General features: G+C 56.7%; 13 protein-coding genes across 13 annotated transcripts; 10 read left to right on the top strand and 3 right to left on the bottom strand.

Moving 5' to 3' along the window:
• Positions 1-214: 214 nt before the first annotated feature.
• On the top strand, positions 215-1,310 carry SPBR_05121 (uncharacterized protein; the record flags this gene model as incomplete). Its single annotated transcript, XM_040763398.1, has 2 exons — positions 215-1,109; positions 1,213-1,310. 2 exons carry the CDS (start codon positions 215-217, stop codon positions 1,308-1,310), a joined length of 993 nt encoding a protein of 330 aa, XP_040615529.1.
• Positions 1,311-4,504: 3,194 nt separating this feature from the next.
• Positions 4,505-5,530, top strand: SPBR_05151 (NAD dependent epimerase dehydratase family protein; the record flags this gene model as incomplete). The annotated part of the gene is made up of 1 exon (XM_040763428.1): positions 4,505-5,530. The coding sequence occupies one exon, from the start codon at positions 4,505-4,507 to the stop codon at positions 5,528-5,530; it is 1,026 nt and encodes a 341-aa protein (XP_040615528.1).
• A 1,123-nt stretch (positions 5,531-6,653) lies between these two features.
• Positions 6,654-7,785, top strand: SPBR_05108 (uncharacterized protein; the record flags this gene model as incomplete). Its single annotated transcript, XM_040763385.1, has 3 exons — positions 6,654-6,821; positions 6,897-7,373; positions 7,567-7,785. The coding sequence occupies 3 exons, from the start codon at positions 6,654-6,656 to the stop codon at positions 7,783-7,785; spliced, it is 864 nt and encodes a 287-aa protein (XP_040615527.1).
• A 573-nt stretch (positions 7,786-8,358) lies between these two features.
• Positions 8,359-9,363, bottom strand: SPBR_05160 (uncharacterized protein; the record flags this gene model as incomplete). The annotated part of the gene is made up of 1 exon (XM_040763437.1): positions 8,359-9,363. The coding sequence occupies one exon, from the start codon at positions 9,361-9,363 to the stop codon at positions 8,359-8,361; it is 1,005 nt and encodes a 334-aa protein (XP_040615526.1).
• Positions 9,364-10,360: 997 nt separating this feature from the next.
• SPBR_05205 (uncharacterized protein) lies at positions 10,361-11,272 on the top strand (the record flags this gene model as incomplete). The annotated part of the gene is made up of 1 exon (XM_040763482.1): positions 10,361-11,272. The coding sequence occupies one exon, from the start codon at positions 10,361-10,363 to the stop codon at positions 11,270-11,272; it is 912 nt and encodes a 303-aa protein (XP_040615525.1).
• Positions 11,273-11,892: 620 nt separating this feature from the next.
• SPBR_05212 (alcohol dehydrogenase (NADP+)) lies at positions 11,893-12,795 on the top strand (the record flags this gene model as incomplete). The annotated part of the gene is made up of 1 exon (XM_040763489.1): positions 11,893-12,795. One exon carries the CDS (start codon positions 11,893-11,895, stop codon positions 12,793-12,795), a length of 903 nt encoding a protein of 300 aa, XP_040615524.1.
• A 302-nt stretch (positions 12,796-13,097) lies between these two features.
• Positions 13,098-14,750, bottom strand: SPBR_04909 (amidase; the record flags this gene model as incomplete). Its single annotated transcript, XM_040763186.1, has 1 exon — positions 13,098-14,750. One exon carries the CDS (start codon positions 14,748-14,750, stop codon positions 13,098-13,100), a length of 1,653 nt encoding a protein of 550 aa, XP_040615523.1.
• Positions 14,751-15,937: 1,187 nt separating this feature from the next.
• On the top strand, positions 15,938-16,263 carry SPBR_05422 (uncharacterized protein; the record flags this gene model as incomplete). Its single annotated transcript, XM_040763698.1, has 2 exons — positions 15,938-15,946; positions 15,979-16,263. The coding sequence occupies 2 exons, from the start codon at positions 15,938-15,940 to the stop codon at positions 16,261-16,263; spliced, it is 294 nt and encodes a 97-aa protein (XP_040615522.1).
• Positions 16,264-16,741: 478 nt separating this feature from the next.
• SPBR_05107 (uncharacterized protein) lies at positions 16,742-17,874 on the top strand (the record flags this gene model as incomplete). The annotated part of the gene is made up of 3 exons (XM_040763384.1): positions 16,742-17,148; positions 17,237-17,609; positions 17,644-17,874. 3 exons carry the CDS (start codon positions 16,742-16,744, stop codon positions 17,872-17,874), a joined length of 1,011 nt encoding a protein of 336 aa, XP_040615521.1.
• A 599-nt stretch (positions 17,875-18,473) lies between these two features.
• SPBR_04925 (uncharacterized protein) lies at positions 18,474-20,089 on the top strand (the record flags this gene model as incomplete). The annotated part of the gene is made up of 4 exons (XM_040763202.1): positions 18,474-18,737; positions 18,795-18,972; positions 19,029-19,656; positions 19,729-20,089. 4 exons carry the CDS (start codon positions 18,474-18,476, stop codon positions 20,087-20,089), a joined length of 1,431 nt encoding a protein of 476 aa, XP_040615520.1.
• A 381-nt stretch (positions 20,090-20,470) lies between these two features.
• SPBR_04989 (uncharacterized protein) lies at positions 20,471-21,884 on the top strand (the record flags this gene model as incomplete). The annotated part of the gene is made up of 2 exons (XM_040763266.1): positions 20,471-20,487; positions 20,576-21,884. The coding sequence occupies 2 exons, from the start codon at positions 20,471-20,473 to the stop codon at positions 21,882-21,884; spliced, it is 1,326 nt and encodes a 441-aa protein (XP_040615519.1).
• Positions 21,885-22,622: 738 nt separating this feature from the next.
• SPBR_04973 (uncharacterized protein) lies at positions 22,623-24,093 on the top strand (the record flags this gene model as incomplete). Its single annotated transcript, XM_040763250.1, has 3 exons — positions 22,623-23,144; positions 23,195-23,929; positions 24,016-24,093. The coding sequence occupies 3 exons, from the start codon at positions 22,623-22,625 to the stop codon at positions 24,091-24,093; spliced, it is 1,335 nt and encodes a 444-aa protein (XP_040615518.1).
• Positions 24,094-24,231: 138 nt separating this feature from the next.
• On the bottom strand, positions 24,232-25,622 carry SPBR_04995 (uncharacterized protein; the record flags this gene model as incomplete). The annotated part of the gene is made up of 2 exons (XM_040763272.1): positions 24,232-25,402; positions 25,477-25,622. The coding sequence occupies 2 exons, from the start codon at positions 25,620-25,622 to the stop codon at positions 24,232-24,234; spliced, it is 1,317 nt and encodes a 438-aa protein (XP_040615517.1).
• Positions 25,623-25,655: the final 33 nt, after the last annotated feature.

The raw sequence follows: 25,655 nt of genomic DNA, 5'->3' as shown, positions 1-25,655 counted from the left end.
GGCCTACTTTTATCTGCGCGGAAGGGACCGGCAACGCTCCTAGCCACATTCCATATCATCTTTACTTTCTTACTCGGGCGGAATAAACACATCACAATGAGGGGTGAGGAGCAAACCATGCAACAATCAACTATAGGAGGCGATATTCCTGCCACGGGCACACACTAACTCAAAACTAGGCGATGCAGTCCGAATCTCCCAGGAACACTTCCGCATGACGTATGACCAAGCCTTTTGCTTATGGTCCGCACTACATGCCTCTGCCGTCAAGCAAACTAGTCCTCCTTTCGTGGATCTTCGAGACGTGCTCCAAACGCAACCCTCCTTCCCGCGGAACTTAAGCATAAAGTGCGAGAAAATTGCCAACGAGAAGCGGCTCTACGCTTCTGGCTACTCGACATGGGGCACATCAGCGTCGCGCTGCCGGCGTCGCTTGCCGTCCTTCCAGCTGCCAGCACGGATCGAAGTAGCGTCGAAGAGCATGGTCACATTGATTACCGAAGAATCGACGGCCGGCCTCCACCAACAATGGTTTTATGGTAGCCGAAATTTCATCGGTGTCCTTGCCTTGGCGTGGTCCTACATTCTCTCTGCCCGGTGGGCTGAGGTGATGCCTGGGCCTTGTACACTCACATATAACGAGGAGATGGTTGCGAAGAACAGCCCGGAAGAGAGCCCGGCTGAAAACGGTGCCATCGTTGTGGATATTGGAGAGACGAGTTCCGACGAGGCCCGGTGGTGGTCTGCCGTTTTGGCAGAAGATCACGGCTGGCGTGCTACTATGACGTTTGATGGCGAGGCGTTTGTGGCCCCCTGGTCCGTCCATCGTAAGGGCGGTCAGCGATTGGTGCTGGCAGCTAACCTCGCTACTTCGACGCGTCGCCCCTCTCCGTCGGGGCCATCCTCTGTGGATGCCATGCGTTTTCTTCGAAAGTTCTGCGATCGCCATGACATCTTTGCCCAAAGCCACGCTGCACTTGCCGCCGTTCTCTTGTTTCCTTTTATGGGCCGGAGTCAACCCTTACGGCTGCCTGTTTCCCTGCCCGAGAACACGAATGCACGCGCACAGACGGCCGCACAGGACACCGGAACCCCTGGCGCTCTTGGCCGTGACTGGCATTTGCGAGATCATGACCTGGATAAACTCATCATGCTGAGTTGCCACACACGAGGAGTGCGCCCCATGCTGCTCAGCGTCTTTTATGAGCCCAGCGTCACCTGCAATGCGGTTTCTGCTTGGCTTCAAGGAGAAATGGCTGCCATCGATCGTCTCGCCCGGCACGATCCCCTTGTGCTGGGCCGTATGCTGATGGACCGGTCGCCCAAAGTCTCGCTTTTATGGCTGGGCGCGACAGTTCTCGGTTTGCAAGGGACATTGCTCAAAGAAGCCCGCCGAGGACAAATTCCCATCGACCTTCATTCTGCTGTGTGGTCGGGGACGACGCAGACATTCCTTCAGTTGCCCACTTGCGGCCCGCTCACCACACATATCACCCGCGCGGATGAGTGCCGTATACTGTTCCTTTGCCAGTCAGATGGCCACACGCGACTTCCCGTGGTACAATGGAAACCATTTGGTGCAACGAAGCTAGAAGATGTCGACCTTGAAGTGCGGGCCCACGCCAAGTGCAGACACCACAAGCTTCATTACCAAGGTTTCAACTGGATGACGCGGGATGAAGCTGGGCTGCGATTTAGGGGGAAATGGATCTCTTGGCTACAGTTTCGCGCGCATCTGAGAATTCCCCCCTCTTGGGTGAGTTTTGAAATAGACCAAAGACGTAGCCGTAAAAAAGACCATAGCATTGGCGTCTCTGAGAAATGCATTTCCCACAAAGAGATAGATCAGTCAAAGGAGGTTATATCCGAAAACGCAACGCGGAACATCTTCACCTGGCTACGCGCGAATGGATGGTCACAAGACGAAAGAAACATATGGGGTCATGAATGGTTTGCCAATACAGATTCAGACGATGAAGATGAGGCTGGGGAGAGCGGCCCAGTGCTCGCGGACAAATTGTCAGCCACAGCACTATGATCCAACTCAGCTTGCCTCGACACGATCCCTTGTTGAACAACGACCTTCAATCCGTCTCAATGCACCGCTCTTATTATGCGCTTCTGTCTGGGTCCCACGTGCACTGCTCTGAACGACTTGGAGAGTCTAGGCCATTGGAGTCCAGCTTCTGCTGAACTTGGCACCACAGTTTGAGTCGATTACCAGTCACGTCGATTGCTCATTGAAAGAGAGTGGCCCTCATTCTGTGAGGCCACATGGACAAGTACAAGCGGGAGCTCTGGGCGCTCTAAACAAAGTACGATCCTCCTGTAGACGCGTTCTAGACCAAACTTTGCCGTCGTGGCAGAAAGCAACACCTACCGGCATATACCGGATCACAATGGCGCCAGACAGTGTGTCCCGCTTTCTCATGGTTGGTAACTGACACGGCCATCGCGGGCGTAGACAATGTCGTCTACGGAGTGGACAATGACGACCATATCGCCCCGTGTTTGCATCGCTTGGCTCGAGGGCAGCGAGGGGAATCTGCAGAAATATGCCATGGATGAAGTCGATGAGCGTCTCATTTACGGAGGGTGCAGATGCGTACGAACATCCTCGCTTGTACGGAGGGTGTAGATGCGTACGAACATCCTCGCTTGGGGCAATGGCCCTCGCTGCGCTGAAATGAGCAAGGCGATGTGTAAGTTCTCGTCGCCCTAAACCAAAAAGGAGTGGCCCGTGTTGGCCGTTTACACAAATACAACGACGGGTTATGCACGAGCGGCCCAACAAGCAGCGGACAGAAGTGCTGGTGGATGGTTCCAAGTGGTAATAAGACGAAATGCATATGAAAAGTGATGACGCCATAATATATACCGTTACAGCAATCACGGAATTCATGCTGTGAGGAGGTCTTGACGGATTTCATCAGATGGGTCTAGATCATCACTGCTTGGGCCACTAGCCCACGGCGGGCGGCTATCTGCGGGGCAGCGAGAACAAGCATGCAGCTAGCGTATACGGCGGTGCACACAGACACGGGACCAATCGTGTCACAATAATTGGCACCTGGTAGCAGCGAGCGGAGCTAGTATGGCAATAGTTTTTCATTTATTAAAATGCAGGACTTAGCTTTGTCTTTGGAAGTAGTGAGGTCTTTATGATTTACAGAATGCGACTTGCATGGACTCTACAGATGTCTCCAGCAGGAAGAGGGTCTTCAGGCTGCAGGGTTGTGGAGAATATGGCGGCCGAGAGTATAGCAGAATCGAAAGCGGTATGTAACATTGGAAAATGTAGTCGGAAGCTCACTCTCTGACCCCTCTCCGTCTCTAGGTGGGATGTAGATGGCCTTCGATTCGTTTTGAAAGGAAGGGGGAAGAGTGGGCTTACACAGCTATCAATATGTTAAAAGTAGCGGCTGGGGAAATTGAGCCTAAATATGGCAGCTACATCCTTAGATTCAAGTGGTCAAAAGCAACGGCGACAGTATCTCAAGCGGCAGCAGATAGAGTAGAGCACGACCAAGACAAAGAGAGTGCTAAGGTCCCACGTTATCTAGCGCCGATTGTGGTCCGGTGTATGCCGGTAGGTGTTGTTTTCTGCCACGACGGTAAAATTCCTGGAGTTTTTTAGAATAAGGAAATAAGGAAGGCCGTCTTTTGATAATCATTACTTCCATCTTTATTTTATTTTAATTCTTATTTATGTGTAACATAATGATTCATCCCGATCTTACTTCCATTTTGACAAAAAATGGATGTGCACGCCGTAATACGTCACGCATCGTTTGCCTACAGCAGGTCTTGAAAAGAACACGTTGTAAACGAAACCCCGTAGTCCAATGGCACGACAAATTGGAAACGGAGACGGATGCAGCTTGTCGTCATTCCACCTGTTGTGTGGCCTTTTTGGGCAAAGTTTCGAGAGAGCGAGGGAGGTGACCCATGAATTTGTCAGTCTGTGTGTTCTCTGGTTGGTCGAGAGAGAGGTTGACAAATGTAAAAAAGCGGGGTTCGCCGAGCTTCTGCTGTTGGTGGAACGGAATGCGCAATTTGTTCACTAATACATTCGTACGTTTGCTTCAAAGACGCGCTTTGGTAAGCGGCAGCAACGCCCTTACACGGCGCCCACATACACATCCAATAGGCTATTGCGTCAGTCCATTTGCCTTACCTGAGCGATTACGCTAAGCACGTTATGTTGTCTCCGTTCCGTAATCTCTTTGTAGAGAGGCTGATGGAATTTGATTGTCAATCAGGCAATTGGATTTGGTGTGGTTGTTCTTGATTAGAAAAGCTGCAAGGCGTGCTCGTCGCGGCAAGAATGGACCACGTATATAGAGACGAGCAGGTCCTCGATGCTGACGAGTTGCTGTTCGTGTCTGGCCCTCTCATTCTCATAGCTTTAACAGTCTTCAAGCAATTATAACTATATCCCAGGACGACCGACTACTAGCAACTACTTCCAGCAGCTACTTTAAATTGTCCACATCCTCCCACCATGTCGACTCCTTTCGTCCTCATTACCGGCACGACCGGCTTTATCGGCGCCGAGGTGCTCCATGATGCACTTGCCAAGGGCTACCGCGTTCGTGTGACTGTTCGCAAAGAGGAGCAGGTTGCACTCACCAAGGCGCGCCACGCCGACGCCGGCGACCGCCTCGAGGTCCTTGTGGTGCCCGACCTCAGCAACAAGGCGGCCCTGGAGAAAGCGCTGTCGGGCGGCGTCGACTACATTGTGCACGTTGCGTCCCCCCTGGCCCAGCCCGGCCTGGACCTGCACGAGGGCTACATCAACCCGGCCGTCAACAGCACGGTCGCCCTTCTTGAAGCCGCGACAGCGGCGCAGACTGTGAAGCGCGTCATCATTACCTCGTCGGCGGTCGCCCTGTTGCCGCTCGACTGGTTGTCGCGCCCCGGCTACGAGGCGAAGGAGGGCGTCAACCGGTCGCTGCAGGTTGATCTGGATGCGCCCATTCCGGACGACGGCAACGCCGAATTCACAAAGTACCAAATCTCCAAGATCTTGGCGCACCGCGCGACGCTGGACTACGTGGACGCCGCTGCCAAAAACGGCGAGAAGATTCCCGAGATTGTCACGATTCACCCGTTCTTTGTCATAGGCCACGACCGCTCGCAACTGGCCACGGATGCCCCGCACGGCGTGAACAAGCTCTATCTGGGGTCGCTGCAGTCGCCGGAGCCGTTCGTGCCGAGTGCGCTGGTGGACGTGCGGGATGTGTCGGCCACCCACGTGGCCGCGATTACGGTGCCCAGCGAGCGGCTGGAGGGCAAGGGCCGGTATACGGTGACGGAGGTGGTGGACCTCGGGCCGCGGGTGACGTGGGAGGAACTTGCGGCCTATATCAAGGAAAAGTACCCGTCGTTCCCGCTGAAGCTGACGGGCCCGGGAGCGTTCTCGAACCCAGCCACAGCGGACACGACGCGGGCGACCCGGGACTTTGGCGTGAAGTTCCACGACCCGCTCGACACCGTGGGCGTCCTCATCGAGCAGAACCTGGCGTAAGAGAGGGACGGTGGGACGATAACACGACAAAGAAGGGAGGCCCTGCAGAGATGATGTATTTCGATCGCTACTCATAGAAAATGGCAAGAAAAGAAAATAGAAACGTTAAACAATAGTGGATGCCGCTCGCTCTATGTGAAAGCACAGATGCTGTTTATTTGTTTATGGTGTATGCTGAATTTGGTCTATGGAGAGGTGCTCAAATAGGAACATACACGCTTGTGTAATAATCTGCTGTCGAACATAGAATACGGGCTGGTTGGTGATGATTATTGTGGTCTGTAGAATGTTGCTAGCTTTAATGTGAAGAGCATGTGATGTATCGTGTGATCCATACTCCTTCTGACATCGACGCTTTGTCCGTGGCAGTGAATTTCGAATTTCGTCTTACTTTCCGCCCTTTTCTTTTTCATCCTACTCTTTTATCAACTTTTGGATGGAATTTATCTCACTGCGGAGGGAGATACGGAAGGCTGCATCGCAACATAACGAACAATCTAAGCACCACCTATCGTCAGTTAACGGCTTGGTTTTCACGCACCATCGATAGGTCAGGATTTATCACGGAATTGCCTTGGGGTGGGATACCTTTTTACCCCGCTACGTAGCCATAGCTCTGGCCGCTCCCACTTTCCATCAGCATACCTTTCATTCAAATCATTCAGTTGACTCTGAGTTGTTCTGTTACGCTGAAACTTCAAAGTGATCTGCCGGCCGCTTCTGCGCTCGTAGGTTCTTGTTGTCCCTACTCGCCAGGATGCCACAAGCTTTTATGGGAAGAACGAGGTCGATTTGTGCTCTAATAGGTTAATAGTGACGGATTCGAGTTGCACTGCCCATTTAGGGGCGAAAACACACCTGGGAAAAGGTGGCTACCCACGTGTTCCAAGCCACCCAAGTCCAGCCACAGCGGAGACCGCGAACATTTTGTTCTGGTCCTATTACCCGACACAGTTGTCTTCGTCATTAACAGATGACCATGGTAAGGTGCTAAATGACTTCCTGTCAACTTCAACGAAACCCCGAAGGACATCTCACTCGCTGCCCGTCATACATGGCGACAATCGTCGAAAGAAAACTCAAGCATGCTGCTCTCAAATGGCCTTACCTCAACGACGCGGTCATGGTGGGTCTTCCTCGTTGCGACCTCGACGATCTAGGGAAGCCGCAGCTCCGGAAATGTCCGTTTGACATTGACAGCATCTCCTGGCTTGAACGCCTCGGTGGTGGGCGGGACGGCTACTGTTGGAAAGTAAAGTTTGGTGACAAGGGCCCATTTGCATTAAAGCTGGTACGTACGACAGCTCGCTTTGTTTCCTTGTTCTTATTTCGGGCTTTTTTAATCTTCAATACTAAACATAAATAGTTTTGGGACGGGAAAAGGCCCGACTTTGGAGAAGGCGCTTTTGCCCTCGAACGCGAATGCCGAAATGCTGCCCTGCTACAAATGATGGAAGCAGCAATCGACAAGGGCAGCGTCGTAGGACAGCCGGTTATGGTGTACGCGAACCCCCAGGAGTGGGTAGATGCTGTCGACAACGTTCGATCCTTCTCAACGGAGATGCACCAGAACCCGGACATGCTGATAAAGCACGCGGCCGAGATCGACATGGAGCTTCGGCCCATTACCTCGGTCCCTCGCCTGCGTAAATGTTATGGCTGGATCTCGCTCCGCGGCAGCATGCTTAGGGACCTGCCTGGGCCGATACGGCCGCCGCCCGTTTACGTGGAGCGCAAACTGACACGGAGAGTGGACTACGGAAGCGATGAGACAGAGCACATAGCCATCGTCTACGAGTACGTTAAAGCAGGAGAGAATGAACTGGCCAAGGTCCAGGAAACGGTGAATTTCTTTCACCTTGCCGGCTTTCACATGGCGCCCGCCCCCCTTAGACGCAACTGGGAAAGCAGCGTGCTCCTTGATCTCTCCGACCTCACCAATCCATATCAGATGTACTGGCACCAGGCGTCATATAAAAGGAAAATCCGAGCAGAGAGGATTTTCGAGAAGCAATAGCCCACTCTCTTAAATACAGGTATGTCTTACGGCGACCCGCACAGCGGCAACACCTCTCAGAGGGGACGACAAGGAGGTCCTCTTCCTGGACTGGCAGGTTGCCCATATCGGCACCGCCTTCCACGACCTGGCCTACTTCGTGGTCAGCATGCTGACCGTCGACGAGCGCCGGACGCACGGGATGGTCGTGCTAACGCGTACTTGGCAACGCTGGCATGCCATGACGGCCCAACACTGACACGCGATGACCCTGAAGTCATCATCGGGTGCCGCAGAGCCACGATTGTGGACCACAAGACGACTTAGCTGCCGACGGAGATGGCCGACGCTGCCGATACGACGGCGTTATAGGCCAATGGCAAGGCCACCACGCCGGCCCAGGGCAAGGAGCTCAAGGAGGTCATGTTTTGCCCCAGGAAGATTCTACCTACTAGATGCTGATAGGTAAAATTGTCTGGGCACACGATCCATGACTAGTGGGAGGGATTCGTGCCTGACTAAGTCTTTGGCTGGGCTGTCCACAAACACCATAATGATGTTTTATAAATATAATATAAAATACGACGTTCGATTTATATGACTTTTGACAAGAGACCCATTTCTCCTCGGCTGCTTGAAATCCTCAATCGTTCACAAAACACTACGGAACAATAGGTACGATGCCGGTGTATGGCACCACACGTTCGTGTATAGAAATAGGCAACGATTTGAATATATGCAAACTAGCCAGATTCCACAACAACTAATCGGATGCACAGCTAGTATGGACTGTCCTAATTTTGTGCCAATCTTCCCATCATCGCCTGCTCGCCTACTTGCTCTCAACACTGCCCAGATCCGCCAGCCCCTGCAGCGCCGCGCTCGCCTCTGCCCAGGCCCTGTCCTCCGGGTACAGCTGGCTCCACAGATAGGCCCACGTCAGACGCTGCACGGCGCCCAGCCGCTCGGGACTGCCGTCCTGCGTCTCCCCTGCATCCCACCCGCTGATGCCGCCGAACCCGTGCTTGCCGCCCTTGATTGTGAGCGACACCTTGGGCGCCGGCGCCAGCATGTAGGGATCGTTGTGCCAGTCGGCGCCGCGCACCGTCAGGTGCGGACCGACGTCCTCGTCGCCCCACGCCACGAGGGCGGGCGTCGCCATCGTGGAAAATTCCGGGTCGTACAGCGGCAGCATGATCTTGCCGTTGTCCGAGAGGTCCGACAGGTTCGTGCCCGCACTGCCTGGGCCGCCAATGATGGCGCCTGCCTTGATGCGCGTGTCCACAGCGTTTGTCACGTGCCCGTCGCGCGGGTCTGTGTTGACGGCGCCCAGGAGCACGCTGGCCGTGATGCCGCCGAGCGAGTGACCGGCCACGGCGACGCGTGCTCGGTCGAGCTGGCCGCGCTGCAGAAAAGGCACCGCATCCTCGATCTCGTCGAGCCGGTCCAGCAGGGTCGACATGTCCTGGACGCGCGACTCGAGAAACAGCTCGCGGATGGAGTCGCCGTTCAGCTCCAGGCCGAGAGCCCTGGAGCTGAGGTGCGTCGGCTGCAGCACCACAAAGCCGTGGCCGGCATAAAACTCGACAAGCGGCGCGTAGCCCTGCTGCGACGACAGCCAGTCGCTGCGGCCGTGGCCGTGAGACAAAAGGAGGATGGGAAGCCCTTTGCCATTGTTGGTCTTCTCCACAGAAGCCGGCGCAGTGACACGCAGCTGCAGGTCGACACGGCGGTTGGGTGTCTTGAGAATGAGAGGGCTGTAGACCACAATCGGCTGAGCATCCGGCACCGGGATCGTGGCGGCCGCGCCAATGCCTGCGTGCTGTGTGAAGAGCATTTTTCCAAAAGTGATGAGTGACGAATCAATGAAAACGCAACGAAAAAAGTAATAATGCTGAGCTTATTAAATCAAATGTTGAAATTGTTTGCATCGTCGACCTGTCTCGGTTTATATACTTTTATACGGTGTACGTCAACATCGGGGATAAAAGTCGACCGATTCCGCTCCGGAGATAATTTGTTATTCACTTTACGGGCACAGTGTCTCGCACCTCTTGCACAATAAATGCGCCGTAATTACGCTCTAACAAGTCTGAAGGCTCAAGACATGGAGACGACGTCTATTACCTTGTTAGACGCACACCGTACGTCTGCAAAGAAATGCAGTGAAGACCGGGATAGCTAGAAAGAAGAAGAAAATGAATCCAATGTATTTCTTCGACATGCTTTGTCATTAGTCAACCGTTTTCCCTCTCATCTCTTTTCTTTCGTTTTACAGATTTAGAGGAAGTTCAGGTGCTTTTTCGTCATAACCATCGCCATCTTCATCATCGCCATGTTAGTTTTCACCGCACTTGACCGAAACATGACAACTCGACCTTTCCGTTGTGCTGGCTTTTTGTCCGTCTTGGAACTTCAGCCTGCCGGAGGACCCACTAACAAAGGTGTCTTCTCTTGCTTCCCGATACTACTGCAAACACTTGTTGGTTACAAGGTTCCAGAGACGTTAGGTTTGACTCCCCGGGCACAATGGCTCACAATTTAATATACTTGATGCCCAACAATATAATGTGCGTGTCGCGTTTTCATTGGATGTTCTAAAAAATGTCGTGGCGCTCTTCAAGCTTATGGATGCAACCTTTACCAGGACGCTGCCCACATGCAGCGTTTGCGAAGGGCTGCCGGGCCATATACGTTGAGGGCCATATAAGTACAGGGATCCATTTTTCTTCGGCTGCTTGACGTCCTCAAAACCCGTTTACTCAGCCCTGGTAGACGTCGGTGATTATTACGCGACTTTCTACCCATGCCACTGTCATTCCCACTTCGAAATAATGGATTTCTTTCATCTCCCCGTCGAGATCAGGCTTCAGATCTACTCAGAACTGCTCGTTCACCGCGGGACAATAACTTTCCATGATGCATCCAACCGTGTCAAAGGGGACCGGGTGTGCACAGACGAAAGAATCCACCTCGACCCTACCGTCCTCCGTGCCAACAAGCGCATACACAGTGAAGCCATCTCGCTTCTCTATTCCGACAATCACTATCGGTTTGTGAACTGTCTCGTCACGTTTGTTGAGCAGGTTGGGAATCAAGCTCATCTGCTTCGTCACGTCGTCGTTGACTTCCCCAATTATATGCGAATAAGCCACAGACAGCCAGACCACTCCTGGCGTTATGAAGAGATACTGCACCTCGATGAGATATACTTCCTACAACGTGCATGCCCCGGCATCACCACACTCGGGCTATCGCTGGACTTTGGGCTCAGCAATTTGTTCTCCCCTGATACGCGCCTCGTCACGCAGGGTCTGGATCTCATCCACACACAGCTTAAGGAGTTGTCGTCCCTGAGCAAAGTCACAGTCCACCTACACCTGATCGGCTGCGACTCAGATGACGACACCGAGGACGAGGCAGAGTATTCAGGGGACGACGACCCGAGAGTCGAATCGAACGACCCTACCAAAGATCGCTGGCAGACGCACAGGGACTCCATCGTAGGACAACTGAGCAGCCGTGGATGGGTGGTTGACATCACAAAGAGCGAGCCGCCCAAGCAGATCTGGTCCACCCCGGATGACATGCTCGAGTTTGACAATGAAGACGAGTACAATGAATACATGATTGAATGGAACCGGCGCGAACAGGAGCGGGAAGACGCAGAGTTGAGAGACTATTACCGCGAACTCCAGTTGGAGTCGTATCGGAAAGGTTATGCAGACGACGGAGGGCCTGCATAATGGGCAGCGGACCATGTACACATAACTGCTATATTAATGCGCGACCGAAAAGCGTGTGGAAACCTCCGATTCCCGGCATTGGCGCCGGAGGTGGCTGCAGGACCGGGGCCTAATTACCGGGCTTGGCGGGGGATAGTCCCTGTGGTCACAGTTGATTGGTGATTGCTAAGCTCCGTTGTGTGCTTTGATAGACATGTTTAGGGATGTATTGTCCGTGACAGGGAGACGATTCATACGTAGGGAGGCCCAGTGCGATTACATCCTGGTATATGCACTGATCGGCTAGAGACCGATGCTAGCGCATTTGGCATCGAGGTACTTCCGGAGGCGATGTTTGTCCAATCGCTCCGTCGATTACGTCGTCGATGCTAAGCTAAGACAAAGGGACCACAATTTACTGGACTCACTTACAACGGTTTGGACGGGTGGAAGCTCTAGAGCTGTCAGAGAAAATACGAAACGACTGACATCATCGATATGGCAAGATATATGAGAACGATCTGCTGTCCCTCAATTGAGTCTTCTGTCTCAATCAAGTAACAAAACCTCGAATTCGTTAAACACTGCACTATATTCATTTCCACAACAACTGCCGCTCCCATTCCACCGCGCACTACACCATGCATTCCGTCTTCACTCTCAACACCGGCGCCAAGATCCCGGCCCTCGGCTTGGGCACGTGGAACGACAAGGACGCGCAGGAGGAGGCCGTCTTGACCGCGCTCCAGGAGGGCTACCGCCACATTGACACGGCCGCCATCTACGGCACCGAGGAGGCCGTGGGGCGTGCGATCCAGCGCAGCAAGGTGCCGCGCGAGGAGCTGTTCATCACGACGAAGCTGTGGCGCGCCGACATGAAGCCCGCGGACGTCGAGCCGGCCCTGGACGCGTCGCTCAAGAAGCTGCAGCTGGACTATGTGGATCTGTACCTCATGCACTGGCCGGCGGCCCAGCTGCCCGGGGCCAAGACGCAGACGGGCGACGTCGACTTTGTCGACACGTACCATGCCATGGAGAAATTGGTTGGTCCGCAGGGCAAGACGCGCGCCATTGGCGTCTGCAACTTCAGCCGCGCCGAGCTCGACCGCCTGCTGGCCCACACGGCCGTCGTGCCCGCCGTGCACCAGATGGAGATGCACCCGTGGCTGCAGCAGACCGACTTTGCCATCTACAACCGCGGCCTCGGCATCACCATCACGCAGTACTCGCCGTTTGGCAACCAGAACGACACGTACGGGGCGCACGCCGAGCGCCTGCTCGACGACCCGACGCTCAAGCGCATCGGCGCCAAGTACGACAAGACGAGCGCGCAGACGGCGCTGGCCTGGGGCATTGGCCACGGCCACGTCGTGATCCCCAAGTCCAAGACGGCCGAACGCATCAAGCAGAACCTCGGCGGCGACTTCCGGCTGCACCCCGAGGACATCCAGGAGATTGACCGGCTGGACCGCAAGAAGCGCTTCAACGACGACTCGGATGCGGGATACACGTACTTTGCGGATTTGGACGGCAAGCAGAAGTAGGCTATGTGTGGGGGGCGTAAGATGTCAAGTCCAAATGTAAAACGATCAAAAATTTAGAAAGAAATAGTGCCGCAGGATACCGCAATATGGTGTTAAATATAATCTGCAATCATTTCACTTTGGACCGTGTCTCATAAGACAAGTCACCAAAACGGTATACATGCACAATGTCTACTATGTACGTCGTGCTTGCATTCGAATCTACGTCATGACCTCCTCTATATACACAACCAAAGTCCGCACCGATGCAATGGCGGCCGAGTGACAGACGTGCAACGACACACGCCTCAACCCCTCAACCGCTATGCGTGCACGCCGTTGACAGTCGGCTCCGCGATGGCGGCCAGCACGCGGCGGCACATGCCAATGACCTTCTCCTCCTCCAGCCGCCGCGCCACCAGCTGCAGGCTGATGGGCAAGCCGTGCATCGTGTCGGCGTCGTAGCCCGCGGCGACCTTCTGGTCCGCCTCGCTGAGCGGCGCGTACGCCGCGCTCGACGGGTCCACGGGCTGGTCAATGACCTTGTCGACGAGCAGGCCGGTGGGGAAGGACATGCAGGCGTAGTCGAGCACGTTGTAGACGCCGGTGTAGCCGACGTGCTCAAAGGCGCCGTGCTTGACCGTGTTGAACGGGATGGTCGGGCACAGGATGGCGTCGAGGCCGGCCGCGTTCCAGCGGTCGAGGTACCTGCCCTGGTACGCGGTACGCTCCATGTGCAGCTTCCACATGTCGGCGGTGCCCAGCTCCGTGGCGGCGCCGTACATGGCCATCTCGGGCCGCAGCGGCTCGCCCGTGCGGTCCAGCTCGTACTGGATGGTCTTGCCGCCGTCGGCGACAAACATGCGCGACAGCAGCCGCGCGCCCTCGGCCTGGTCCACGGGGTCCCAGTCGACCAGCGTGTGGCCGGCGGCGGCCAGGCGCGCAACGGCCAGCTTCAGGGCGCGCGCGACGGGCGGCGTGGGCCGCACGACGCCGTCGTGCCACAGCACGCCAATGGTCAGCGTCTTGGGCACGTCGACGGCGGCCGCGGCGCGCCAGGGGATGGGCAGGCACTTGCTGTCGAGCAGCCAGGGCCGGCCGCCGAGCACGGCGCGCGTGTACGCCTCGATGTCGTCGAGCGTGCGCGCCAGCGGGCCGTTGACGGACATGACGGCCTCCTGGCCGGGCATGCCGGAGCGGCAGTTGCGCACGGGGAAGCGGCCGCCGGACGCGCGCAGCGTGAAGAGGCCCGTGCAGGCGGCGGGGATGCGCAGCGAGCCGCCAATGTCGGAGCCGACGCCCAGGCAGCTGCCGCCAAAGGTGATGAGCGCCGACTCGCCGCCGGAGGAGCCGCCGGGCGTGACGCCGCGGTGCAGCGGGTTGATGGTGCGGCCAAAGACGTTGTTGACCGTCTCGGCAATCATCATGGCCGTCGGCACGTTGGTCTTGACGTAGGGCACGGCGCCGGCCGCCTCGAGCACGGCCACGAGCGCCGCGTCCTCGGCCGCCGGGTCGCCCACGTGCGACGCGAAGCCCACCGTCGAGTCCAGGCCCTTGACGTTGATGTTGTCCTTGAGCGACACCGGCAGCCCGTGCAGCGGGCCCACCGGCTGCCCCGTGCGCGCCAGGTGCGCGTCGCGCGCCGCCGCCGCCGCCAGCGCGCGGTCGAAGCACGTCTCCGCCAGGCAGTTGAGCAGCTGCTGCGCGGCCACGGCGCGCTTGCAAAACGCCTGCGTCACCGCCACGCTCGTCAGCGCGCCCGACGCCAGCTGCGGCAGCAGCTCCGACGCCGTCGACTCGGTGATGCGCAGCTCCTCGGGCGTGAACCACCCTGACGCCGCCGGCCAGCCCGTGATGTCGTCCTGGTCCGCCGGCGGCAGCAGCTCGTCCGGCACCAGCCACTGCTTGGGCAGCGATGCCGCCAGCTGCTCACGCTTCTGGGCGGCCAGCGCCTCCCATGACTTTCCTTGTGTCATGTTGTGTGTGTGTGTGTGTATGTGTGATGTCTTGATTGGGTGATATATGTGTAAACAGAAAAGGGTGGATGAGACCGGAGAGAGTCGAGTCGGATCACACCATGAGGATAAAAACGAGGGTGTGAACAAACAAGAGGATGGAAAGATAAAAGACAAAGAGGAAATTCAAGATGAGTTTCTCGCAGCCAACAAAATGCTCCAACGTCCAAGATAAACACTCAAGGGGAGACATTCAAAAGAGTCTCTCTCGCCATCGATCAGCTGCCGAGAGGGTCCCTCGCGTCGCTCGCCTTTTCGTCTGTGTCCTGGTGATATGTTCCGGGTATCGCTGTGACGTCGGGCCGTCGTGTTGCTGCTTCGTAGATTCCCTTCCTAAACCGGGCTAGTGGCGAGTCGTGTGCCGTTCCCCTCTTTGAAGCGATAGTTGGACCGTTTCCCAGTCTACTCGTGGAGTCGCCAGTCTGCGTCTTAGCCTCGCCACCAACTAATTGTCTGCTGATAACGCTCGTCTCGTTAGCGTGGCTCGTGGTGGGAATCGTGGGGATTTGATGAAGATGACCGTGGCCGTGTTGGCATCTGCGGAGTAGCCTGAACGATGTCGTAAGAAGAATGCATCAGACAAATGTGGGTATAGTGGACTCGTTCAGATCGTGGGATGCTGTGGATATGCTTGACATACATCGTAGGGTCGCTGACCGTGGCTCGCCTGTCGTTTTTGCATCGTCTCTTTTGCTCCAGTCGTAGACGTGGTAAAATAGCCATGAGCCCCTGCGCAGAACGGAGGACCATCTGATTCGCTGGTCCAATATCATCTCCATATCTCGCCCCAGTCTGTCCCCTCGCTCCAGAACAAGGAGTACGCCATACAAGTCCCCCGCAATGCGCTGGCTATCTGGTTTGATGTCGCCATGTGGCTCGTTGCGGTGTTGTGGGCCATACGGAGGCTGCGGGAGTGCTGCCTACGGGGTTCCCATCCGAGTCAATCACCAGAGAGAGGTGCGCCTGTCCCTTCGTAGTACGTTCTGCTCTCCGTCATCGTCTGTGACGGACAGAATGCTTCAGACGGGACCTTGTGCTCCAAATCATCCGGTCTCCTCTTGTCTCGTTCGGACTGAAACGAAAAAAGGCCTTCGCCAAAAGGCCTTCGCCAACGCGGCCCTGCGTTCCGCCTATAGAGGTTGAGGCCGATGACGAGCGTCTGGTCACGGCATCGACGCCGTCCCAGTAGAGAGTCCAGCTGCGGGTTCGAGGACTGCACAGCGACGCGATCAAGGCCAGGGTCGCCCGTGGCCTGGGCGTCGGGCGTGCACTGCCGCTGTATTGCGCAGAGCATGTCCAATCCATTTTCGGGCAGGCCACCGCGGGTGATGCCCCTGAGGTGGTCAATTTCGACGGCAGCGTTCTCGTCGGTGTCGGGTTATTATGCACGTTCCGGCAGCCCTCCATTACGACGGCTCGCGACTCGTCGCACTCGGTCAGGTCGTCCGAAGCGGCTGCGCCGGAGCACTTATAGTCGGGGTCGCCGGCCAGCTCGTTCGACACCGCGAATTCGGCGTTGGCTGATAGTACGGCGACTCACTCTGAACATGCAACACATAATTGCAGAATAACGGGTACACCTGACGCGAGCTTGTGCCGCAGACCAAGCCCTTGTATATAGCAGACCTGGTCTGTTGGTCGAATCATGGCATCTTACCCGGTGTTCATAGCCCAGCTTTTGCCAAAAAAAAGATTATGCGGGCAAGAGGAAACCATAGTAGCGATTGTCGCACAACCTGCTAGGGGCGGCTAAAAACAATCAAACGACGTCTTTGCATGCAGGTGGACGGCATCTACAACTAAGGAATGAGAAGAACGTGCCACTGACATGAACATTCATCGATCCCACAGACTATGGACTCACAACGCACGACGCCCTGTTGATCGCGCCTTGCCCGAACAGCTCCGCTCTCACTGCATCAAGTGCACATCTGTTCCATGGTAAACACATCATGTCCCCCCCTCTCCCGGCATCAACGACAGCGGCCACTACCACGGCCTTGGCCACGGGTGCAGCCACGTCACTCCTCTCCCTCACAACACCCTTTGTCGCACCACCCGACTGCGACAGTTTGTTCTCCACAACCAGCATCGTGTCGAGCTTCGTGTGGAACAACTACACGGTTACGACAATCGGAATCACCGTGTCGGACCCAACGAACCTTCGTTTCGCCGACTGCCAGCCGGCCGGCTGGGGTGCGGTCGTCCCTGAGAGCCGCTTCTTCTTCAGCCCCGCCGTGTGCCCGAGCGGCTGGACGGCGTACAATGTAGCCGCCTTTACCGAAACGCAGCGATCCACGAGCACCACAGTCACGTACGCGTCGTACAGTACGGTCAATACGGCGTACTGCTGTGCAAGGTAGGACGTCCCTGAACACAACAGTTCCCTTTCTTACTGCCCTATTTTTGCATACGATCTGGCCAACTCATCATAAACAACCGAATAGTGACTACCGGCTCAACGACATGCCCTTTACTGTCAGCCTGGCCAATGTCGCATCCAACATGTGTGTGCAGCAGATGGGCGTCACAATCGAGACCCTGAAAGACCAGTACAGCTTTTCGGCTCCGGCCTCGGTCCGCGTCCACAGCCCGTACCACATTGCGTGGAACGCGGCCGACCGCCGTACGCTGTCACCGACGCCACCAGACATCCTGACGTGTTCCGCCGAGCTCGCGACATGGGTCCCCGGCGCGTCCGTTCCGCCTCTCGTTTGCAGCGACGGCGAGCACAGCAGCCCCGGTCGGAGCGCGGGACTGAACTTTTTGTTCATCGGAGTACCGATTATACTCGTGGGCGCAGCTCTGGTGTGCTGTAGCGTGTGTGTGCATTATTCGAGCAAAAATCGGCAAGAAGAACGAGCTCGAAGAGAGAGGGTCGCGGAAACGGCTGCGGTGGAAAACAACTGATGGACAAACCAGGGGCAAGGTGATAAGCCAGGGCAGTCGGGCACTCTACCCCAGAGCCAACAGCACCACGTGGAGAGGCGAGTGGGGCGTCGCATCCCAGGCCGGGCCGGCTGGCAGCAGCATTGTCTCATATCTCACGCGGATGATGTTACTTGAATGTCTCGAGGAGCACTGACTCGGAATCGGCACCAGGGCACATGGTGGACTGCTTGGCATATGCCGGCAGGTGCGTGCTCATTGTGTATCCGCATATTTACGTCTAATTATTTTATTTATTTTCCTTACGAAACAAGGACACCGTTCCCATGCGTCGTCATTCGCAACACCATGGCATCTCAAGCACCCTGTTCTGCTTAGCTGGTCAGTGTTGATCGTACTAGGTGCATATTGCGTTTGATTTCGGTATAATTGCGCATTGGTAGTACTCCACTTACGGGTTTTATTTTTATTTCCTCAAGATTTTTTTTTTTTTTGAAACAACAAAACGAAAGAAAAAGAAGAGACCGGAAATATAGGCCATTACCAGAAGAATCCCTACTATGAAAACATGGCCCATGGTAAACCTTTAGGCGTGATCCATTGCTGTATCCTCGCTCCGTTATTTATCTCGTCTGCCCACCTCGCTGCTTATTTGACAGGACCTTCTATCATCATTTTACACGAGATAAAGCAATTGTTTTGGGGTTTTCTTTTTTTTTTTTTTTTTTTTTTTTAACTTTTGCACCCGCAACTTTTTGACGAGTCCCACGAGGCGTGACAATAAATACCGTCGCCATGTCTGACGTCCAACACGAGCTGCATCGGCAGCAACGTCGGCGGTCGTGGTATCGGTCGCCTCTGTTTTCCGTCGTCATGGTGGCCTGCACAGCCTTTACGTGCCCAGGCATCTTTGGTGCGCTGAACGGCATGGGTGCCGGTGGTGGTGCCAGCGCCGGCACGTCGAACGCCGCCAATGCCATTGCCTTTGGCATTCTTGCCGTCGTGTCGCCGTTTGTCGGCATATTCTGCAACTATCTGACGCCCAAGTGGACGCTGTTTGTGAGTAGCGCGCGGTTGCCTACGTTTGAGAACTACATACTAATTCCATGCTGTCAGATTGGCACCTTCGGATACGCCCCGTACGCGGCGGGCTTTTATGTCGTCGACCACTATGGAGAGTCCTGGCTGCTGCTCTTTGGCGCCGTGACCTGCGGCCTGTCCGCGTGCTTCTTGTGGGTGGCCAGCGGGTCGATCATCATGGGCTACCCCGAGGAGAACAGAAAGGGCCTCGCTGGTAAGAGCATGCTCGTGTGTATTCCAGTCCATGGACGCTGTCTAACGATGCGCCAGCCTCCTTAAAGTTCTCCTTTCAGAACCTGGGCGCGTCGATCGGCGGCATCATCAGCCTGGCCCTCAACGCAGAAAAGGCGTACCGTGGGTCCATCAGCGAGGCGACGTATGTTGCGCTGATGACCATCATGTGTCTCGGCTTTCCGTTTGCCCTCAATGTCTCGCCGGCGCACCGTGTCCAGCGCCGTGACAATCTCCCGGTGGTCCTCCGAAAGGCGCCGACGCTGGCCAGGACCTTTCGCATCCTGTGGACGCTAGTCAAAACGCCCACGGTGCTGGGCCTGATGCCATTTATGATGTATTCGCAGTGGTTCCTCTCGTACCAGTGGCAGTTCAACTTTGCCTACTTCACGGTGCGCACGCGGGCGCTCAACTCCATGCTGTTCTACCTCGGCGGCCTGATCGCGGCGCTGTCGTTCGGCCAGCTGCTCGACTGGACCCGCTTCCACCGCACAACGCGCGCACGCATCGGCTTTTTTGTCGTGTCCGTCACCTCGGGCACGTCGTGGATCATCGGTCAAGCAGTCCAGCATCACTATATGACAAACCCACCGACGCTGGACTGGGTCGAAGCACACTACGGCCTGCCATGCTTCCTGTTTCTCCTCTGGGGCATCTCCGATCCTCTGTATGTGTGCTCTGCATCGGCTGCTTTCCGCCTATCGGGATGTTTCGTCGCTGACCCTCTTCCTTTGCATAGATGCACAGTCTACATGTACTGGCTCACGGGCAGCTTGACAAACAATGTCAACGAGTCTGCCCTTCTTACCGGCATCATCAACTCCTTGGGCTCCGTCGGGTCCACGTTTGGTTTTGTCGTGTCGGCCATGGACTTCAACTACGACGGGGCCTGCGCCATCAACCTGGCCCTCTTCTTTCTCTCGCTGCCCGGTTTGTCGTGGGTTGCCTTTACAAAAGTCACGGAGACGTCCCACGGCGCGGACTTGACAGCGATTGGCCAAGACGCTGCCGGTGGGAGCAACGCATCGCTCGAGGATGGCTCCAGCAACGATGGCGCGCAAGAAGCGGTCGTAGTCAGTGAGAAAGCTACGGAGGCTTAGACGAGAGGATAAATAAAGATGTTCATGCCTTGCCAGTCGCACAGGAAATAGCACGGGGCAGGAGAGAAGAACAGATGCGAAGTTGGCAGAGGAAATAAGGAAGTATTGCTTTGCTCATTTATTTTCTGTTTACTAATCTTGGAGAATTATATGATGCAAGATCGATGTGCAAAAGTAGATAGTCTACCATAGACTGTGGATCATAAACAAGGCTAATAATTGGGGCCCAGAAAAAGCCGCAACCAGAGCGGCACAGGTGCACGTCCAAGGGGTTTTTGTGTTGCATATTAGGCCGATAATGGCCGGTTGGCAAAGTTTAAAAATACCAGTATGTGGAGATCTGCTGCACCTGCGACTTGACACTGGCTCGTCAACTTCATTATGCCACTACGCATCGGGTATGTTGCTTCTTATCCTTGTTTTCGTTTGTTTCGTTTGTTTCGTTTGTTCGTTTGCTTCGCGTCCATGTCCTAATCGTCCCGGCAGAATCGTGGGCGCAGGCTTGGTCGGCAGTGCCGCGGTGCTGGCGCTCTCGCGGCTGCCGGATGCTGAGGTGGTAGCCTTTGAGAAAGCCCCGAGCGCGCGAGAGGCCGGTGCGTGGATCAGTCTCACGGTCACCGGGCTCAAGGTGCTGACCAAGCTGATCCCCCCGGCCGAAATCAGTGCCATTGCCTATCGACCGCCCGACCGGGCCGTCTATGTGACACGGCACTGGCGGACAGGCGCGGTGCTGCTCCGCAACTACTCGTCCGACCATCTCAAGGACGACTACGTGCAGGCGCGCACCCACAGAGAGCCGCTGCTGAAGCTGCTCCTGTCGCACGTACCAACGGGCGCCATCCAGTACGGGCAGCCTGTTGTCGGCGTGGAGCTGGCGCCGAATGACATAGACAAAGACGGCGCCCGGGGCCCCGTGCGGCTGCTGTTCGCGAACCCCGACGGCGGCACGACGCCAACGTCCCGGGACTTTGACATTGTCGTGGCGGCCGATGGTCTGTACTCGCCCATTCGACGCCAGTTCTGGCCGGACCACCGCGTGTCCTTTGAGGGTGCCGTGGCGTACAGAACGATATTTCCAGCCGCGCGCGTCGCGGGCATCGCAGGCCTGCACGACGACTCCTCGGCATGGCGCCGAGACGGGGAGGTCGTCTTTCTCTCGGCGCTGGGCCTGGGCATGTACGGCGTCGTGATCATCCGGGACGAGACGCCAGAGTACATGGACCGGACGGGCCTGCGCTGGGAGCACCCGATTGGAGCGGCGGGCGTGGCCCGGCTGCGCGGGCTGTACGCGGACTGGGACCCCCTCATCGGCCGGGTCCTCGCTGTGGTCGACGGCATGGACGCATATCCGCTCGACTCCGGCCCGTGGTTGCAGCAGCTGGCCCAAGCGGACCGCATCGCGTTTGTCGGCGACGCAGCACACCCGACGGCCGGCGCATACGGCGCGGGCGCGGCCATGGGATTTGGGGACTGCTGGGCCCTGTACCGCGCGCTGTCGGCCAGCCGATCGGCCGCTGCGGACGAACAGCCTGCTTCGACGGGCCAGAGCGCGCACAGGTACGACATCGCCAAGGCGCTGCGCATTTTCGAGCAGGCCCGTCTTCCGTTTCTGCTCCGCGTCGAGGAGCAAATGGAACTGGACGGCCGCGATGGGCGGTACGTCTCGGCGGCGGCGGCCGACGAACAGGAGTGGATGCGGCGCTATGTGGAGCGCAATCCCTCTAGCAATTGGCTCACGGAGCACGATGTCGAACTCGAGGTGCAAAATGCCATCATGCGGCACTTGGATAGCTGACGCTCCAGTTCCAACTAGTCCGTTGTAAGGAGCTACCCGTACTCATAGTTTTTTTCGGGAACCATCCTCCTCTGGTTTCATATTAAAATACAACATTCATCCAATATCATCTTGTTGCGCGTGGTACTCATGTCAGAGCAATGTCTCGCCATCCGACCTTGCCCATTTCTACCAAATGCAAAACTCATGATAACTTCATGGCGTGAAAATGCCTGCTACAGTGGGTCTCTCACAATTACAGCGTCTCGCACGTGGGGTTTGACTTCCCTAGCGGCTGCTGCCTCCCGTTCCCGGTCGCCTAGGCGCTATATCCGGCCGGCATCATCTCGTGTAAGTAATTACGTCCTGTCCCGTCTTATCACTGCGGTGCAGCAACCACACCGTTCCGAAAGCAACACCTCATGCACATGCAATCACTAGCTTAAATGTCGACATACCGAGAGCAGTATGCAAGAAAAATCCGTCGTCGGCTTTCGATTGCTATGTAATACTTTGTCATATCGGCGGCTGCTTTAATTCATTTTATTTATTGTTTCTTTTTATGAAACTTTTACCGTGATTTTGTAAACATAGAAGGGGGCGGGACATGATAGCTCACCCATAGAAATCTACCAGTTACAAAACGAGAAATAAATGAACGAGGAAGTCCAGCGGCTGTCTGTGTGCTCATACCATCGCCGACCTGTCATCAACAGCACCCACCTGTGGCACCCTGACAGCCCACTCTCTCTGCCAGCAATGGCGCCTCAAATCAAGGTGGCCGTCATCGGCGGGGGTCCGGCCGGCCTCGGCGTCGTCATTGAGCTCGCACGGCTTCCGTTCGTCGACTGGCACCTGTACGAGAAGAAGAACGTCATCAGCGAATACAGCAGCGGCCTCACCATTCAGCGGAACACATGGCGCATGCTGGAGCACCTCGGCGCCGCAAAGCACCTGCGCACGTCAGACATCTTCCGGCCGGCCAACGGGCACATCACGCAACACCGCGACGGCCGCACCGGCGACCTCGTGCTCGCGGCCGAGACGAAGGGGACAACAACGACAGCGCCGCATCACCAGCCCTGCCGGGCCCATCGTGCGCTTCTGCAACAGGCGCTGCTGAAAGAGGTGGACCAGAGCCACGTGCGTGTCGGCCACAAGCTGGTGGCCATCAAGGAGCTTCCCTCGCACCGAATTGTGCTGTCCTTTGACAACGGCTGGACCGATGAGGTGGACCTGCTCATCGGGGCGGACGGTCTACGATCTGTGAGAGAGCCACCCGTAAGTGTTGATGACCCTGAACCACAGCTAATCAAAATTTCTACATCCAGCCCGTCCGCGATTTTGCCTTTCCGGAACACCGCATAAGCTACACAGGCGCCACGGCCTATCGCTCGCTCGTCCGCACCTCCGATGCCCTGGACATCAACGGCATGCTGCCCGAGGTGATCTTCTGGCACGGCACCGACAGCAAGTGGGTGTACACGTGCCCACTCGGCGGGGATACCTTTGAAATCACCTGCCGCATCGTTGAGGGCAAAGACCCGGAAGGCGACGACCAACGCTATCGCGCCAGCTGGGGCCGCGACGCATCCGTGGCCGCGTTCGTCGCCAAGTACGCCGAGTTCTGTGCCCCGGTCCAGCAGCTCTTGCAGCTCGTCACGAGCGTGCAGCAGTACGACTTTTTTGCCGGCCCGCGCCTCGAGACAGTCGTGGCCCGGAGCAGCGTGGCCCTGGTGGGCGACGCGTCCCACCCGTTGTCGGGTGCATTTGGCGCAGGGGCCGGGTTTGCTCTCGAGGATGCGTTCACGCTCGCCGGCGCCTTGGCGTGGGCGTTTGGTGCGGGCGATCCGTCTGGCCGGGACACGCGCGCCAAGCTGGGCGCGGCGTTGTCTCTGTACGACCGGGTGCGGTCAGCGCACTACGCCGACCTCTACCGCATTCTTGACGGCTACGGGACGGCCGAACAGATCGTAGCCGCGCAAAACTTGCCGCCAAATGGCGAGATCCGGGCACGCATTGAATCTGTCTGGAACCCAAAGAACAACTGGATCTACCACTACGAGGTGAGTCTCGGCCAGGGGGGGATCGCGAGCTCACATGCCCCATATACCCACTTATCACCCACGCGTTCACTGACTCCTGTACCCAGGTTGACTCTGCTCTGGCAAAGGCCATCCGCGACGCTGGCGATGCCCAAGGACGGGGCAGGTTCGAAGCGAGGCTGTGAAGCATGGAACGCGGTGCAGTCAAATTGACTTTCTGCGGGAGATAAGAGGCAGCCAGCTCGAGTTCCTGCTGATACGATATGTGGCGCAGTCGAGTAACCATGGAATCAAAATATATTTGATCTACTTGGTGAGATCGTCTAGTATATGTCGTCCAGATGCGCCATCGTTCTGTTGCATGGAAACGCGTCGTCCGATGGAGAGCCGTGCGGCCGCCGCAGCGCCTCGTCCACCATACAGTCACAGTCCGCGTGTTCGTCCGCAAGCTGCGTATTGCGTCCGAGGACGGCGGCGCCCAGGCTAAAGACGGACGCCGGATCGACCGTGTCGTAAAACGGTGTGTCGTTGGTGTACGGCAATACGTCGTGCAGCGCGATCCGCAAGGCCGCCATGGCCTGCTCGGACGCCGCACCGGCGACAACGACGCCACGGACGTGGCCACTGCATTCAGGTTCGGTGGCCGCCGCTGTCACGTAGGCCGCGACGGCATCAGCGAGACGTCGTACCGCCTGGCCAAAGCGCGCGCTGGGCGACGCCCGGTCGTCGGAGGTCGTGTTGCTCCACGTGGCCGGCGGCCAAAGGGCATCCTCGCCGAGCGCGGGCCAGGCACGCGCGGCCAGTTCGCTCGTTCTGCAGACATCTACGTCCACGGGACAGACACCGGCCAGCTCGAGAAAGCCGGGCTCCAAGTTGGCCAGCAGGACGAAGGCGTCCTCCTCGCCGGTGTCGTCACTTTGCCCCCAGGGCATCTGATCGTGGTAGGTATACTGCACCGCCTCGGCGGGCCTGATAATATCATACTCAACGTAGTCGCCGCGGCGCGCCCACTGGTAGCAGGGAAAGTCGTGGTGCAGCACCGTGTCAAACAGGCCCGTCAACTCAGTTGTGTTGTGCGGCAGAACGACGTAGCCGATGATGGGAGCATGGCCAAGGGCAGACTCGGAAGCGTCCATGATGGCGGCCATGGCGTCGGCGAACATTGTCTCGGCGGCATTGGAACAGGCCATGTCGGCTTCGCAGTCCCAGCCCCATCGTCCGCGGTCCCGGACCACGTCCTCTGTGTAGTTGCGCCATGCCGGGCAGGCCGGGACGGAGGCCAAGGTCTCGACGGCTTGGTCATCCTCATTGTAATACGACGCGGTCCTGTGACTGTCAGTATACAGTTTCTGCGGTGATCTCGAAATGAGCTGCGATGACGTGAAGAGTAGATGAACAAACAGTCGTGACGGGCCCAGGTAGAGGCCAACAGGGTAGTCTGTAGGTTTGCGAAGCCCGCATCTCATGCGTGTTGCGGTCGGCGGGTATCGCGTTCTGTGGCAGACGGGGCCAGGTCAATCATCAGATCACGTATATCAAAGACAACAGATGCACAAGAAGATCCATACTCGGGGGGTCGTATGATCGGGTACTGGTCATCCGGTCCGAAGGCGGCGTAGCCCAACGCCGGTGCCGGGCCCCATCGCAGCAGAACCAGGAGCAGAAAAGAAAACGACGGAAGAGGGAACTCGCCAACACGTCGCGCCAGCTTCATCATTCAATCTCGTTTGAGTCGCTCGTGTGCGTC

This window comes from Sporothrix brasiliensis, assembly GCF_000820605.1.
Source record: "Sporothrix brasiliensis 5110 chromosome Unknown Cont21, whole genome shotgun sequence".
Lineage (NCBI taxonomy): Eukaryota > Fungi > Ascomycota > Sordariomycetes > Ophiostomatales > Ophiostomataceae > Sporothrix > Sporothrix brasiliensis.
Note: the sequence above shows the minus strand (reverse complement) of the source record. Positions and strands in the feature narration are given on the sequence as shown.